The following is a 17,070-nucleotide window of genomic DNA, read 5'->3' on the forward strand; positions in this document are numbered from 1 at the left end:
AGAGAAATAGCATTGTATTTGGTCAAACACCATTTTTTCCAACAGTTTGCTAAGGGCTTGCAGCAAGCTGATAGGTCTGCTATTTGAACCAGTAAAGGCTGCTTTACCACTCTTGGGTAGCGGAATGACTTTGGCTTCCCTCCAGGCCTGAGAACAAACACCTTCCTCTAGACTTAGATTAAAGATATGACAGATAGGAGTGGCCATAGAGTCAGCTACCATCCTCAGTAGCTTTCCATCTAAGTTGTCAATGCCAGGTTTGTCATTATTGATCGATAACAATAATTTTTCCACCTCTCCCACACTAACTTTACAAAATTCTAACGTACAATGCATTTTCTTTAATTATTTGTTTTTTAAATGCATGAATACGATGGCTCACTGTTCATTTTTTGGCATTTCCTGCCTAAGTTTGCCCACTTTGTCAATGAAGTAATCATTCAAATAACATTAAATGTTTTTGTGATGAAAAAGCCATCTGATGATGAAAGATGGAGTTGAATTTGTCTTTATGCCCATAATTTCATTTAAAGTACTACAAAGTTTTTTTTCCATCACTCTTTATATCATTGATCTTGGCTTCTAAATAGTGTTATCCTTACATGTCACATATATACACTTTACTGTAATTTAAGCATACAGTATTATATACTTATACAGTATTTTCTAACTCTAATTTAAGGAGTATGGACAACTGGAAATTCTAAGAATGTGAGACAGTATTCAAATACATTTTAGTCTCTTCCAGTATTATGTTGCGAGGCAAAAGAGTCCAGATGAGGACACATGAAGGAAATCATGAGACCTTCCAAGAGGTACAGTAGCCCATATAATTACATACAGTAATTTCATAGGATCTCTATGCAGTAGGGTAGGCAATGGTGTAAGTTACAGCTGAAATACTATTCTGATCACAACATTGCAGTCAATTATCTACAAATCACCTTGCATTCCAAATACTATTCATTATGGGAACAAGATTGGCAATTCGGCACCTAGCCTCGCTCAAACTGACCCCCTAAAACGTGCTGCTGCTCTTCATAAGGCCGGGCCAGGGCATCATCTCTGGTTATGTAATAGGAATGTTGACTTAAATAAAAATTAATGAACCACTTGTCTGTCTCTGCGAGATTACTCTAGTTGACAACGTACATCAGAATTTTAACAGACTACTGTAGTTGACAGTGTACAACAAAACCTAAACAACTCTGCTACAGTACATGGCTACCTGGCCGTTTCCATGGCTACCTGGCCGTTTCCATGGCTACCTGGCCGTTTCCAACGGGCTTCACTACCATGTCATAATAAAACTCACAAAACATGCATCATATGACAGAAATAATATAGTCTTACACATCATGAAAGAAAGTTTATATAAATTTATTATAAACACTGTACAAATCTAGACGATCTGATTTGGGCCTCATTTAGTGTTTAATGTCACTATATATACACAACATGAAACAATGCAAACAGTAGAACCATACGGTGTTTGTTTTTCTAAAAAGTTTCAATTAAAATTCGACTTGTGTCAATTAAAATTTAACTTCTGTATTTCTGCAAGATCTAATAAATAAATAAAATATTGTAACATTGATTAAGTCAACAATTCCCCAATAGTGTCCCAATGGGACCAGAAGTCTACTCTAAAAACATTGATTTCAATCATTGGAACCTACCAACATTGATTTCAATCATTGGAACCTACCAACATTGATTTTTGGACACCAATTGTTGTACACTGTCAACTTAGTTTCTGATTCCAATCAAAATTTAAAATGTATAATTCTTGGATATCTTGCATACTGTAATACTTTCAAAAATAAAATGATTATTAGCATTATATAGCCAGTGCATGCCAATGTGGTAAAAATGTTGCCAACTTGATACGTTATTGAACATTGGTATGTTACGTTTTGGAAAAGTATCCATTTTGAGCAGTAATACACATTGGTAAGACCTACAGATATTATGTAAGTGTGACACCAGTCAGTACGTAAGACGTGGATCTCTCAAAGCTAAGCTGGCTATAACAGGGTTCGGAAACACTCCTTAAAGACAGCTTAACAATCCGTTATGGATCTTTCTTCTCATCAGTAAAATAGACCAGACAAAAAAATAAGACAAAAACGTTCTCAGTGCAACAGTCATCATCTCTCCCTGAGAGGAGAGGAGCAGGAAGTAGACGAGGGGACCAAGATAATTGGCTGAAAACTCTGAAAGGAGGAAAGGATGGGAAGAACAGGAAAATAATATCAATACTTTGAACTATCACAACATGATCAATGATGCTCTTCTGATTAATCCACAATGAACATGAATCCTCATCTGTAGGTTGGATGGTCTCACGATGCTATCCTACCAAGTGTTGTTTATCAATCGGCTGCTGGAGGAATCCTAGAAACCGAGGCTATAGATAAATGCCTATAGGACTAATAAAGTTGCGGCCAAATGTATTGGCACCCTTGCACTTTTCTTAAATAATTCCCCATTTCTTCTAAATGAAGTTGAAATTAAAGAAAAAAGAACACCCTCCCTACAATTAAACATGTGGGAGGTTCAATAATGCTGTGGCATTGCTTTGCTGCCTCTGGTACTGGGGGCCTTCAACGAAATCAGCAGATTGATGTTCAACCCAGTGTCCAAAAACTGGGTCTCCATTGAAGGTTCTGGGTCTTCCAGCAAGACAACGACCCAAAACACACATCAAAAAGCACCCTGGAATGGTTCAAGAAGAGATGCTGGACTGTTCTGGAGTGGCCAGCGAAGAGTCCAGATCCGAATCACATCCAAAACCTACGGCGAGAGCTGAAAACAGCAGTTGGTGGAGGGTACCCCTCAAACATTGAATAATTAGAGCGGTTTTCTGCTGAAGAGTGGCCCAAATTGCCAGTTGAAAGGTGCAGCAAGCTCATTGATGGCTACAAGAAGAGTTTGTCTGCAGTTATCTTGGCCAAAGGCTGTGCAACCAAGTTAGCTCCGGGGTGCCAATAATATTGTCCATGCCATTTGTCCTAATTTTCTAAATAAAAAGTTTTCAATTTGAACTTATTTTAGAAGAAATAGGGAATGATTTCAAAAAAGTGTAAAGGTGCCAATATATTTGGCTGCAACTGTATGTAAACTAAACGATGATACCCAACTCACAGCATAGTCCTGGAGATACAGGGCTGCTGCTACAGGGTTTCCACAGCGGGTCTGCTGGGGCCAGGAGGATGAGGGAGGAAGGGCTGGGGAGGAGGTGTAGGTGGCCACCTCCTCGTCAAGACGTAGCTCCTTCAGAAGGGGGAGGCGCCGGCGGAGCAAGGCTGTAGCAGAACTCAGAGCACCGCTCTTTGGGAACATAATACTACCTGCAACGATACATGGTTACAGATCGATTAAACATGTATTTATAAAGCCCTTTCTGCATAATCAGTTGGATCAACCTGGATTAGACTCCAAAGAGCAAGCAGAAGCACAGTCAGCTAGTATATACTGACTGAGTCCTACCTCTGGGCTGGCTCAGGGGGACAAAGGCTGAGAGGTTGGTCAACCTGGTCAGGTCTGAGACTGCAGCTGTGACTTCAGGGATCTCTGGTGCAGAGGCTCTGTCTAACTCTGGTTGCAGTGGGAGGCTGTCCATCGCCTCCTGTGCTCCTGCAGCTCTGGCCCCTGCAGCACAATGCTCCAGGGGCCCATCTCGCTCCAGGGGCCCACCTCGCTCCAGGGGCCCACCTCGCTCCAGAAATCCGGCCACAGGGCTCTCCTGTTCGTGTGCTGGAGCTGCTCTGTGCAGCTTCTTGCCAGTTGAGAAGAAAATGACTGATTCTCTGTGTGGAGCTTGGAAGAAAGTCTGGAGTCGTCCTCCTGTGTTGCTTTGCTCCTCCTCCTTCGCCAGCTGTTGGTCTGCTCGCGTCTCAGCAGGATCTTGATCCAATGCCACACCGTCTGTCCGTTCTTCCTCCTCTTGGTCCTCAGTCTCCTTAAACAATCTCTGGACAACCTCCTGCCCCACACAAACATTTACATGTTAGTCATTTAGCAGACACTCTTATTCAGAGCGACTTACAAACACTGCATTCAACTAAAGTATGTCAACCCATCACAATCGTGGCAAGTAAATGCCACCTGTTAGCCCCCCTCCTCACCTCCTTGCATGTCTCCAGATCTCTGTTGTGGCCCTGGAGGCCCCTGAGTCTGGGAGAGCCTGAGTAGGGGGTCTGGTGGGCAGACAGGAGCCTCCTCTGAAAGAAGATGGCTCAGTGAGTTAGAGCATCCATGGTGCTGGCAATAACAGGGTTGTGAATTTAAGTATGCTCCCTCTAATTTGCTCTCTCTCCCTCCCATCCCGGAGGACCTGAGCCCTAGGACCTGGCCTGATGACTCCTGACTGTCCCCAGTCCACCTGGTCGTGCTGCTGCTCCAGTTTCAACTGTTCTGCCTGCGGCTATGGAACCTGTTCACCGGACGTGCTACCTTGTCCCGGACCTGCTGTTTAAGACCCTTTCTTTACCGCACCTGCTGTCTCGACCTCTGAATGCTCGGCTATGAAAAGCCAACTGACATTTACTCCTGAGGTGCTGACCGGTTGCACCCTCTACATCCACTGTGATTATTATTTGACCCATCTTGAAGAACAATCTGGCCTTAATGGCCATGTACTCTTATAATCTCCACCCGGCACAGCCAGAAGAGGACTGGCCACCCCTCAGAGCCTGGTTCCTTTCTAGGTTTCTGCCTTTCTAGGGAGTTTTTCCTAGCCACCGTGCTTCTACATCTGCATTGCTTGCTGTTTTGGGGTTTTAGACTGGGTTTCTGAACCTGCTGATGTAAAACGGGCTTTATAAATACATTTGATTGATTGAACGAACCATGGGCAACATATACTGAATATTTCCACTTTAGTGTTGACAGTAAAAAATAATAATATCTAAAGACATAAGAGTCAGGGGTTTACTGGAACATACTAACCATGGACATGAGAGTCAGGGGTTTACTGGAACATACTGACCATGGACATGGGCTGATGCCTGGTGTCAGGGACCCGCTGAGGTGTCCACTTTAAGGCTGGGGTCTGGCTGACTGACGTCACTGAGGAGAGGGACAGACAGATAGATCATGTCATAAGGCAGACCCAAGAGGAGAGGGAGAAAAAGGTCAATATCTGGTTGAGATTTGGCAATAAAAATGGTAGCATATAACCAACGTACCCATAGGTCCTCCAGGTGCTTCAGTGTGCCACTTTGTGATGGGTACTCTCTGTGCCTGGAAAGGTAAAGCACCCATGAATGTTGTGTTATTCATCTGTAGAAGGTGGCTGCCTGTTTCATTGAGCACTAAGGAGACATGACAAGTAGGTACATGAGGACGTAGCATGGTAATGACTTTAAAAAGGTGCAATACACCGAAATCGCTCCGCTATTTCCTGGTTGCTAAAATTCTAAGTTTGCCTAATTTCAGTTTGTGACAAAACAAGCAGTCATTGTGTAGAGAAACATTGTATCTAAACCGCTGTGAAATATATTTTCCATAAGTATTTTCAGCTGCCAGGGTTCACACACATTTTGATAGATAGAAGTCATGGAAAAGTCATGACATTCCAACCAAATTTTTCCATGACCAACAATTGGAGGCCTCTATGTACAGTACATATAAAAAAAGTAAGAGTAATGTGGTATCAACACTGGGAGGCTGCTCTACATTTACATTTACATTTTAGTCATTTAGCAGACGCTCTTATCCAGAGCGACTTACAGGAGCAATTAGGGTTAAGTGCCTTGCTTAAGGGCACATCGACAGATTTTTCACCTAGTCGGCTCGGGGATTAGAACCAGCGACCTTTCGGTTACTGGCACAACGCTCTTACACACTAAGCTACCTGCCGCCCTACCATCTCCTGTCTTTGAGCAAGGCACTTAACATCCCACAAAGTAGAATAACTGTTTGGCAACTATATAAAACACCTGGGCAACCCTCAATCTGGAAAGCTAGTGGGTGTGCAGGCTTTTGATCAAGCCCTGCTCAAACACATCAGAGACAGTTTATCAAGGTCCGGATGAGCAGCTAATTTCTAAAATGTGGTTTGTTAAAGGGGAATAAAAGCCTGCACACCCATTAGCTCTCCTGGAGGATGGTTAACCACCCTTGATGCAAAACATTGCAACATTACACCCAAATACGTTTGATGCCTTTTTTAAATAACTAACTAATTTAATATATTAAAAGATCAAATGGCTATAGTAGGCTACAAATATTTGTATTAATCTGAAGCAAGCCCACACATTTTCTTCAGTCATATTTAGCTACCTTAGAAGTGTTTACATTGCAGGCTGACTATCATATATTGAGTTACAATGCCCCATACATTGGATGCCCAAATCAACTGAAAGTATCTACAAAACAACTTTTGAATCCACATAATCCAAAAGAAAGGCTAGGTCTAATATTTTTTCTAAAAATTAATGTTCACGATTCACAAATTATTTTGATTCACATGATTCGATTCAACTGATTCAAGGCGATTGAACCGAGTCCAACTAATCAAATAGCGATGTGAATCGTTCGCCTCATCAAAAATAATCATTTAAATTAATCATATGAATCGTTCAAAAAAGTAAATCAATTTTGCATTCGCGAGTGTCAGTGGAAAGTTTTTTGGGACATTGATGACATGACGAAAACATTTATAGCTTAACAGTTAACTAGAGGGTACAATATATGTTTTGAATTGTCAACCTACCTAGTTAGTCTGTTTTCTACCATATTTTATAGGCTAGGCCTATCCGCTGCTGCAATGTGCCGACTGCCTCTCTTCCTTGAGCAACGGCCCACTCGTCTCGTACGCATGTGATGCGTGCAAACGCAGAAGCGCTGAAGTGTAATTCCGTGCCTGGCTGATATGTTGATTTTTATTTGATTGTTAAAATATTTAAAAACTGTGGCTAAATAAATTACATTAACAGAAATTCAATTAATTTCCATAACTTTTCGGATTTTATCATTTTCCAAAACTTTTCCAGGCCTGGAAAAATACCATTTAAAAATGCCATTACTTTTCCAGGCCTTTCACGACCATTCAAACCCCTGCTGTTTGAAGCTGGTGTACAAAACCAAAAGTAAAAGATGCAAAAACGTAACTTACGAATGGGAAGCATAGAAAATGTGCAAATAGAACAGATCTACCGCTTCTTTGACTTGCTTTCAATAAGAATGACATATAACTCCCATTTCTATGTGAATTTGATTGGGTTGTCCAAAGAGTTACATATTGCAGCTTTAAATCTGAATTGTAATGTATACTGTTGTTTCCACCCTGGCTGGAGCAGCTTTATATGTATTTTTGTTATTATTAAATCAATCAATTGATTGATCAAAAGGTGACTGACAGTGTAGATGGAGGTGCCCCTGCCAGAGGGACAGGCAGAGGTGCGTTGGGGTGTGGCCTCCAGGGGTCTCCCAGCCTTCACCCTTTCATTCTGCAGGATGCTGCTGAGAGCTGCAGGGTCTGGGGAGAACTGAACACTCCGTACTGGACCTGGAACACAAAGTTACAGCCTTAATAGTTTGACAATTTTTTTTCTCTTCTTCACCATTTGAAGCTATAAAGCTTCTTTAAAAATGCATGTTTTTGCATTATGACTATGAAGCAGTACTAATTTATTGCTGGGATTTCTAAACTTTGTTCTTCAAAACTTGCCCAAAGATGGGGATGCGTCCACCAGTACTACCACTGACCTGCAGAGGCTGCCGACTTCTGGCGACCCTTCATGACAGACACTCTCTGGGGCTGGAGAGGATAGCTGACCCCTTCATTCATGCTGCTGAGGGAGGAAGGCTCAGGGGAGAACTGAACAGACCTTACGGGACCTATAAACAATACAAGCACATACAAGGTTAGAGACTTGCTAGCCTATCCCAGCTTCCCTAGATTGAGCCGGAGTAGGGGTTTGAATTGGCTGGCTAATCAAACAGCTCAGTGCAAATTGTATTTAAAAAAAAAAAAAAAAGGTGCTACGTATAACATTTACACCGGCTAATAGCCCTAAATGTCAACACTATATCAGCAGTACAAATCAAATTGTATGTCACATGCGCCGAATACAACAGGTGTAGACCTTACAGTGAAATGCTTACTTACAAGCCCTTAACCAACAATGCAGTTTTAAGAAAAATAAGTGTTAAGTAAAAAGATAGATAAGTAAAAAATAAAAATAAAAAATTAAAGAGCAGCAGTAAAATAACATAACAGTAGGGAGGCTATATACAGGGGGTACCGGTACAGAGTCAATGTGCGGGGGCACAGGTTAGTCGAGGTAATTGAGGTAATACGTACATGCAGGTAGAGTTAAAGTGACAATGCATAGATAATAAACAGAGAGTGTCAACAGCGTAAAAGAGGGGGTGGATGGGGGAAAATCAATGCAAATAGTCCGGTTAGCCATTTGATTAGCGGTTCAGGAGTCTTATGGCTTGGGGGTTAGACTCTGTTAAGAAGCCTTTTGGACCTAGACTTGGAGCTCCGGTACCGCTTGCCGTGCAGTAGCAGAGAGAACAGTCTATGACTAGGGTGGAGTCTTTCACAATTTTTAGGGCCTTCCTCTGACACCGCCTGGTATAGAGGTCCTGGATGGCAGGAAGCTTGGCCCCAGTGATGTACTGGGCCGTACGCACTACCCTCTGTAGTGCCTTGCGGTCGGAGGCCGAGCAGTTGCCATACCAGGCAGTGATGCAACCAGTCAGGATGCTCTCGATGGTGCAGCTGTAGAACATTTTGAGGATCTGAGGACCCATGTCAAATATTTTCAGTCTCCTAAGGGGGAATAGGCTTTGTTGTGCCTTCACGACTGTCTTGGTGTGTTTGGACCATGATAGTTTGTTGGCGATGTGGACACCAAGGAACTTGAAGCTCTCAACCTGCTCCACTACAGCCCCGTCAATGAGAATGGGGGTGTGCTCGGTCCTCCTTTTCCTGTAGTCCACAATAATCTCCTTTGTCTTGATCACGGTGCTGGCACCACACTGCCAGGTCTCTGACCTCCTCCCTATAGGCTGTCTCATCATTGTCGGTGATCAGGCCTACCACTGTTGTGTCGTTGGCAAACTTAATGATGGTGTTGGAGTCGTGCCTGGCCATGCAGTCATGGGTGAACTGGGAGTACAGGAGGGGACTGAGCACACACCCCTGAGGGGCCCCCGTGTAGAGGATCAGCGTGGCAGATGTGTTGTTACCTACCCTTACCACCTGGGGGCGGCCCGTCAGGAAGTCCAGGATCCAGTTGCAGAGGGAGGTGTTTAGTCCCAGGATCCTTAGCTTAGTAATGAGCTGTGAGGGCACTATGGTGTTGAACGCTGAGCTGTAGTCAATGAATAGCATTCTCACGTAGGTCTTCCTCTTGTCCAGGTGGGAAAGGGCAGTGTGGAGTGCAATAGATATTGCATCATTTGTGGATTTGTTGGGGCTGTATGCAAATTGGAGTGGGTCTAGAGTTTCTGGGATAATGGTGTTGATGTGAGCCATGACCAGCCTTTCAAAGTACTTCATGGCTACTGACGTGAGTGCTACGGGTCTGTAGTCATTTAGACAGGTTAGCTTAGTGTTCTTGGGCTCAGGGACTATGGTGGTCTGCTTGAAACAAGTTGGTATTACGGACTCAGTCAGGGACAGGTTGAAAATGTCAGTGAAGACACTTCCAAGTTGGTCAGCGCATGCTCGGAGTACACATCCTGGTAATCAGTCTGGCCTTGTGAATGTTGACCTGTTTAAAAGGTCTTACTCACATCGGCTACGGAGAGCGTGATCACACAGTCGTCCGGAACAGCTGATGCTCTCATGCATGCTTCAGTGTTGCTTGCCTCGAAGCGAGCATAGAAGTAATTTAGCTCGTCTGGTAGGCTTGTGTCACTGGGCAGCTTGCGACTGTGCTTCCCTTTGTAGTCTGTAATAGTTTGCAAGCCCTGCCACATCCGACGAGCGTCGGAGTCGGTGTAGTACGATTAAATCTTAGTCCTGTATTGACGCTTTGCCTGTGATGGTTTGTCGGAGGGCATAGCAGGATTTCTTATAAGTGTCCGGGTTAGAGTCCCGCTCCTTGAAAGTGGATGTTGCGTGTAATCCATGGCTTCTGGTTGGGTTATGTACGTACGGTCACTGTGGGGACGACGTCATCGATGCACTTATTGATGAAGCCAGTGACTGATGTGGTGTACTCCTCAATGCCATCGGAAGAATCCCGGAACATATTCCAGTCTGTGCTAGCAAAACAGTCCTGTAGTTTAGCATCTGCGTCATCTGACCACTTCTTTATTGACCGAGTGATATTATGTTTTTATGATATAATGATGTCATGCCATAGTGTTGTGAGGACAGAGGAAGAGTTAAGAGATGAGTGGTTTGGGGCCATGAAGTCTACATTCCATTATGTCAAGGTAGATTAGTGATGTTTAGGAGAGCATGAGTGATGTTTAAGATACTGACTTGGGGTAAAAAGTGATGAACATCAAAGGCAGGGAGTGCCCATGGAGACTTGCCAGATGTATGCCAGCAGAAGGGTAATAAAGGCTATAAGGTAGAGGGTCTTCTTGGTTAAGTTAGTTCAACTGATGAAGGGCAAAGCCATGTCCGTTTGTTAGATGAACCCACGAGCTCGTGATTCAATAAAAACTTGGTATGAAATCTCCACAGAATGTCTAAGTATATTCTTGCATCCTTGATTCTTTGATACCTGAGAAACTCATAAGACGAGTCACTGGTTTTTGCTTGTAAGCAGGAAACAGGAGGATAGAATTATGGTCAGATTTGCCAAATGGAGAGCGAGGGAGAACATTGTACGCGTCTCTGTGTGTGGAGTAAAGGTGGTCTAGAGTTTTTTTCCCTCTGGTTGCACATTTAACATGCAGGTAGAAATTAGGTAAAACGAATGTAAGTTTCCCTGCATTAAAGTTCCCGGCCACTAGGAGCGCCGCCTCTGGATGAGCATTTTCCTGTTTGCTTATGGCCTTATACAGCTCATTGAGTGCGTGCGGTCTTAGTGCCAACATCGGTTTGTGGTGGTAAATAGACAGCTACGAAAAAAATTGATGAAAACTCTCTTGGTAAATAGTGTGGTCTACAGCTTATCATGAGATACTCTACATCAGGCGAGTAAAACCTTGAGACTTCCTTATTATTAGATTTCGTGCACCAGCTGTTGTTTACAAATATACACAGACTGCCACCCCTTGTCTTACCGGAGGCGGCTGTTCTATGATTGTATGTAGGCTAATAGGACTGATGGTAGAGGCAGATTACCCACTCGTCGTCGGATCCTTACAAGACACCCCGACCTACGTCCCCAATATCTCAGTCTCTTTCTCCTGCGAATGACGGGGATGTGGGCCTTGTCGGGTGTCTGAAGTAAATCCTTTGCGTCCGACTCGTTAAAGAAAAAATCTTTGTCCAGTACGAGGTGAGTTATCGCTGTCCTGATATCCAGAAACTCTTTTCGGTTGTAAGAGACGGTGGCAGAAACATTATGTATAAAATAAGTTACAAATAACGCAAAACAAAACACACACAATAGCACAATTGGTTAGGAGCCCGTAAAACGGCAGCCATCTCCTCTGGCGCCAATTTGCATACATCTGCGATGTGTCCAGTAGTACTACCACTGACCTGCAGAAGCTGCTGTCATCTGGTGACCCTTCATGACAGACACTCTCTGGGGCTGGAGAGGATAGCTGACCCCTTCATTCTGCAGGATGCTGCCCAGGGCCGCAGGGTCAGGATAGAACTGAACATTCCTGACAGGACCTAATGCAATACAAGAACATAAAGTATACCAAACAGCAAATTGTATTTTTATAAGATGCTCCAGTACATGAAACAGTTCCACCTGTAAATCTACATAATATAAAGGAATGCAAATTCACAAGAGAAAAACTACAATGACCAGCAGAGAGCACTGTCTTCTGGCCACTCTTCATGATGGATACTCTCTGGGGCTGCGAAGAAAAGAACACCTCTAGTTAGTTCATTGGCAAAAATCATTACCATCCAGACCTGAGTTCAAATAGTATTTGATTTCTTTCAAATACTTTGAATGTTTGCTGCTATTCCATTGGTTCAATTGCAACATGCAACCTCAAACATACAGTGGGGGAAAAAAGTATTTAGTCAGCCACCAATTGTGCAAGTTCTCCCAATTAAAAAGATGAGAGAGGCCTGTAATTTATCATCATAGGTACACGTCAACTATGACAGACAAAATGAGAAAAGAAAATCCAGAAAATCACATTGTAGGATTTTTTATGAATTTATTTGCAAATTATGGTGGAAAATAAGTATTTGGTCAATAACAAAAGTTTCTCAATACTTTGTTATATACCCTTTGTTGGGAATGACACAGGTCAAACGTTTTCTGTAAGTCTTCACAAGGTTTTCACACACTGTTGCTGGTATTTTGGCCCATTTCTCCATGCAGATCTCCTCTAGAGCAGTGATGTTTTGGGGCTGTCGCTGGGCAACACGGACTTTCAACTCCCTCCAAAGATTTTCTATGGGGTTGAGATCTGGAGACTGGCTAGGCCACTCCAGGACCTTGAAATGCTTCTTACGAAGCCACTCCTTCGTTGCCCGGGCGGTGTGTTTGGGATCATTGTCATGCTGAAAGACCCAGCCACGTTTCATCTTCAATGCCCTTGCTGATGGAAGGAGGTTTTCACTCAAAATCTCACGATACATGGCCCCATTCATTCTTTCCTTTACACGGATCAGTCGTCCTGGTCCTTTTGCAGAAAAACAGCCCCAAAGCATGATATTTCCACCCCCCTGCTTCACAGTAGATATGGTGTTCTTTGGATGCAACTCAGCATTCTTTGTCCTCCAAACACGACGAGTTGAGTTTTTACCAAAAAGTTCTATTTTGGTTTCATCTGACCATATGACATTCTCCCAATCCTCTTCTGGATCATCCAAATGCACTCTAGCAAACTTCAGACGGGCCTGGACATGTACTGGCTTAAGCAGGGGGACACGTCTGGCACTGCAGGATTTGAGTCCCTGGCGGCGTAGTGTGTTACTGATGGTAGGCTTTGTTAATAATTTGCAAATAAATTCATTAAAAATCCTACAATGTGATTTTCTGGATTTTCTTTCCTAAATTTGTCTGTCATAGTTGACGTGTACCTATGATGAAAATTACAGGCCTCTCTCATCTTTTTAAGTGGGAGAACTTGCACAATTGGTGGCTGACTAAATACTTTTTTCCCCCCACTGTAGCTATGGCATTATTTGAAAACACAAACAAATACTAACTCACTATAACCGACCCAAAATCCTGGTACCTCATTCCACAGGACAACTCACCATGTTGTAATAGGCTTGTGTAGAGGGACGGCTGGACATAAAAACCTTGGCTGCACTGACTCCCTCATTCTGGAGGATACTACGTAGGGCAGAGGGGTCAGAGTGGAAGGCAGCCGCCACACTCCCTGGAACACACACAGTACAATGGAACACATTTACAATTTCAAAAAGAAAATGTATGAAATGAAGAGCCTAAGCAGAGAGAGAAAGAGTGGGGAGAGACAGACTATATAGGCCTAATAGTATTAGAGAGAGAGAGGCTGAGGAGGTTTGAGCTCTGAAATGTTATCATACCATCGGTAATAAAAACCATTCTCACCAGCGGTACTACTTGGTAACTGCCCAGGCATGGAAGGATCTTTGAGGCTGAGCATGTCAAAATGGCCCCTACAGGCTTCCGTACTGAGGGCAGTGGGCTGGGCTGAGGCAGTGGAGGCACTACTAATTGAGAAAGCACTGGACGAAAGACCTGAGCCGTGAGCAAATGAACTGGGAGGTCTGGAAAGACCAAGTTGTCCCAATCCAGATACGTGCAATGGATTTTCTGAAGAAGACTGGGCTTTTAGTTTTGGATGTTGAGACAAAGACATGGAGGTGGCAGCACTGGGAGCCTGGGTCAGATGAGGCTTCCCTGTCTCTCTATTTTGCTGTGGCAAGATGCCTCCAGGCCCTTGACCTGCTTTTCTAGCTGCCAAGTGTAGTGCATGTGTTGGGATTTGAGCAGCAAGCTCTACAGTTGACTTTGATTGGGCCTTGTTATGAGTTGTTGGGACGGTACTGGGCAGTGTGGCAGTGGTTGATGTGGGTCTTGTTTTTAGATGGCCAGCAATGCTAAAAGTACTTTCAGGTTGGGTGGGTTGAGCACCAGCCCTTGCAGTAGTAGCCAGCGGTCCCCTCTGGTTCTGTGCCCCCATTCGGTTGGCCTTGGGATTAGAGAAGTTGAAAGGCACAGGCTTGGTGCTTGGTTTCTTCCTCTTGGTTTTACCCTAAAGGAAAACAGAGACATACAGAAACTAATTATTATTTAGCACTGATAAGTAGTGCTTGGGAGAGACACATTCAGGGCAGGTTTCCCAGACCCAGATTAATCCTAATCCTGGACTAAGAAGCACTTTCAATGTTTAATACCCAGTGAGTCTGCTTTCTAGTCCAGGAATATGCTTAATATGGGTCCTGGAAACCAGCCCTTAGTGATGCAGTTGATTGGGGAAAAGATGTTCCTTACTGCTAGAGAGTTCTCCTCCCATCTCTTGTGTGACAGGGTGAAGTCAGAGGGAGTCTGGAGGGGCAGGGACTTGGCCAGCACTGGCAGCCTGCTGATGCCCAGTGGTCTTACAGGGGGCTTGGTACTGTTGTCTGAGACTGCTGCTGGGTCCTTGTTCTCAGACCCCAGTTTGGTAGGATGGCCGTGGGGTACAGAGGGGTGTTTGGAAGGGTGGGGTACAGAGGGGTGTTTGGAAGGGTGGGGTAAAGATGGGTGTTTAGAGCCTGGCTTTGGGTCTGCTGTCATTCTGTTGAGACTGGAGAGGGACAGTCAATGTAGAGAGTGTAGACATATATACTTTTCAGGCAGTGTATCCACAGTGTTGTTTTTAATTCAGGTTCAGCTATAGACAGTGGCCATGCATCATTAGGGAGACACAACCACCAAAATAACGCACAATAGACGAGTTGTGTTCATACTCTGTAGGCCTACCTTGAATGGTCGTTCAGGATTTTGTTCTGACTTTGCTGACGCAGTACTTGAGAGGAATCCATGTTGGCTCATTCAGAGGTTCAACAATGTTCTGTAAATAACAAACCTGAACCAAATGTTAGTAAACATAATTCTGTACCGCAGCATGCTAGCTAACACAGCTGGCAAGAGAGTATTGATAGCTACGCTTTTTAGAGATAAAAACAGCAACAACATTGATGAATTGCTCGATTGCTTTACTGTAGCTAGCTAACTTAACATATCTCTTGCAAGCAAAGAACACATTGCAATCTTCTAGCTTATTCCTTAAAAAACACCACAAAACGTTGAACAATTTAAACGGTACTGCTAGTTTACTACTTGATTCATGACATGACAAGAGATAATCTGACTTTACTTACATGCAAACTTCAAAATAGCGAATTGTTGGCTTGCTTCCAAAAATGTATTCTGTAAATTTCGAAGAAAATATGAAATATATCCCAGACTTTGCTCTGTTTTCACCACAAAACATGCCTGAGAAGAAGACAACCTCAAAACTTCCTGGACATGCGTCAGTTTGTAAAAAGCACGTATTTTCATTGGTTAAACGACAAACACCATAAGCCAATCGCTGCGAAAGTTTATTCTGCGGCCGTATTTCCTGTGACCAATCAACAACAAGCGTGTAAAAAAAACTCAATGGAAACGACGCACGAAGCTTCACAACTTGATCGATTGCCCCCCCTCCCGGGTCCGGGGTTACGTTTACATTTCGATTGTGAGTTTTGACCGTGGTGGAGCTGTCCTCAAAAAGTTAATATTTCCCAATACAATCCTATCGCCGAGTTTTTATCCCCCAATCCTCCAATTTCGTCTATACTGATGAGCTTCCACTTTCAGATTTTACTTCTATTTTCAGGGCTTCTTAGAAATAATAACAATGCCATGTAAATTGATATGAGGATGAGGTTGATGATGATGTGCCATTGCCATTTCATATGGTGGGATGATGCCACTGTTTTCATAGACATCTTATACAGGGACAGTGGGGTCTGAAATTATTAACACCCCTAAAGATTCTTATACAAAAAAAAAAAAAAAAAAAAAAACGAATAAAAATAATAAAAATAATAATAAACACAACATGTAAAGTCTTGGTCCCATGTTTCATGAGCTGAAACAAAAGATCCCAGAATGATTCAATACACACAACAAGCTTATTTCTCTTACATTTTGTGCACAAATTTGTTTACATCCCTGTTAATTAGCATTTCTCATTTGTCACGATAATCCATCCACCTGACAGGTGTGGCATATCAAGAAGCTAATTAAACAGCATGATCATTACACAGGTGTACCTTGTGCTGGGGACAATAAAAGGCCACTCTAAAATGTGCAGTTTTGTCACACAACACAATGCCACAGATGTCTCACGTTTTGAGGAAGCGCGCAATTCGCATGCTGACTGAAGGAATGTCCACCAGAGCTGTTGCCAAATAATTGAATGTTCACTTCTCTATCATAAGCCGCCTCCAACGTTGTTTTAGAGAATTTGGCAGTGTCATTTGAAATCCATAGATTAGGGCCTAATGAATGTATTTCAATTGACTGATTTCCTTACATGAACTGTAACTCAGTAAAAATCTTTGAAATTGTTGCATGTTGCATTTATACTTCTGTTCAGTAAATAAAGTAGTCGAAAGTTTAGTATTTGGTCCCATATTCCAAACACGCAATGACTCTACAAACTTGTTGGATGTATTTGCAGTTTGTTTAGGTTGTGTTTCAGATTATTTTGTTCCTAATAGAAATGAATGGTAAATAATGTATTGTGTCATGTTGTAGTCAATTTGATTGTAAATAAGAATATAATATGTTTCTAAACACTTCGACATAAATGTGGATGCTCCCATGATTACGAATAATCCTGAATGAATCGTGAATAATGATGAGTTCGAAAGTTACAGAGGGTCAAAGATCATACCACCAAGAAATGCTAACCTTTCACCATTACCGTTAGCATGTCTTGGGGGTAGAATCGTTGAACCAAATACCAAACTTTTGACTG

The 17,070-nt window shown here is 43.0% G+C and overlaps 1 protein-coding gene across 1 annotated transcript; it reads right to left on the minus strand.

The window, feature by feature from the left end:
• Positions 1-1,364: 1,364 nt before the first annotated feature.
• On the minus strand, positions 1,365-15,540 carry LOC311147820 (uncharacterized protein). Its single transcript, XM_084184612.1, has 15 exons — positions 15,422-15,540; positions 15,021-15,126; positions 14,550-14,844; positions 13,644-14,310; positions 13,325-13,449; positions 11,910-11,961; positions 11,633-11,770; positions 7,717-7,848; positions 7,368-7,516; positions 5,193-5,247; positions 4,994-5,073; positions 4,131-4,226; positions 3,493-3,988; positions 3,148-3,353; positions 1,365-2,216 (listed from the first exon to the last, which is right to left on the minus strand). Exons 2-15 carry the CDS (start codon positions 15,080-15,082, stop codon positions 2,151-2,153), a joined length of 2,619 nt encoding a protein of 872 aa, XP_084040738.1. The 5' UTR covers positions 15,083-15,126; positions 15,422-15,540; the 3' UTR covers positions 1,365-2,150.
• Positions 15,541-17,070: the final 1,530 nt, after the last annotated feature.

This window comes from Coregonus lavaretus, assembly GCF_964263955.1.
Source record: "Coregonus lavaretus genome assembly, chromosome: 20".
NCBI classification, from domain to species: domain Eukaryota; kingdom Metazoa; phylum Chordata; class Actinopteri; order Salmoniformes; family Salmonidae; genus Coregonus; species Coregonus lavaretus.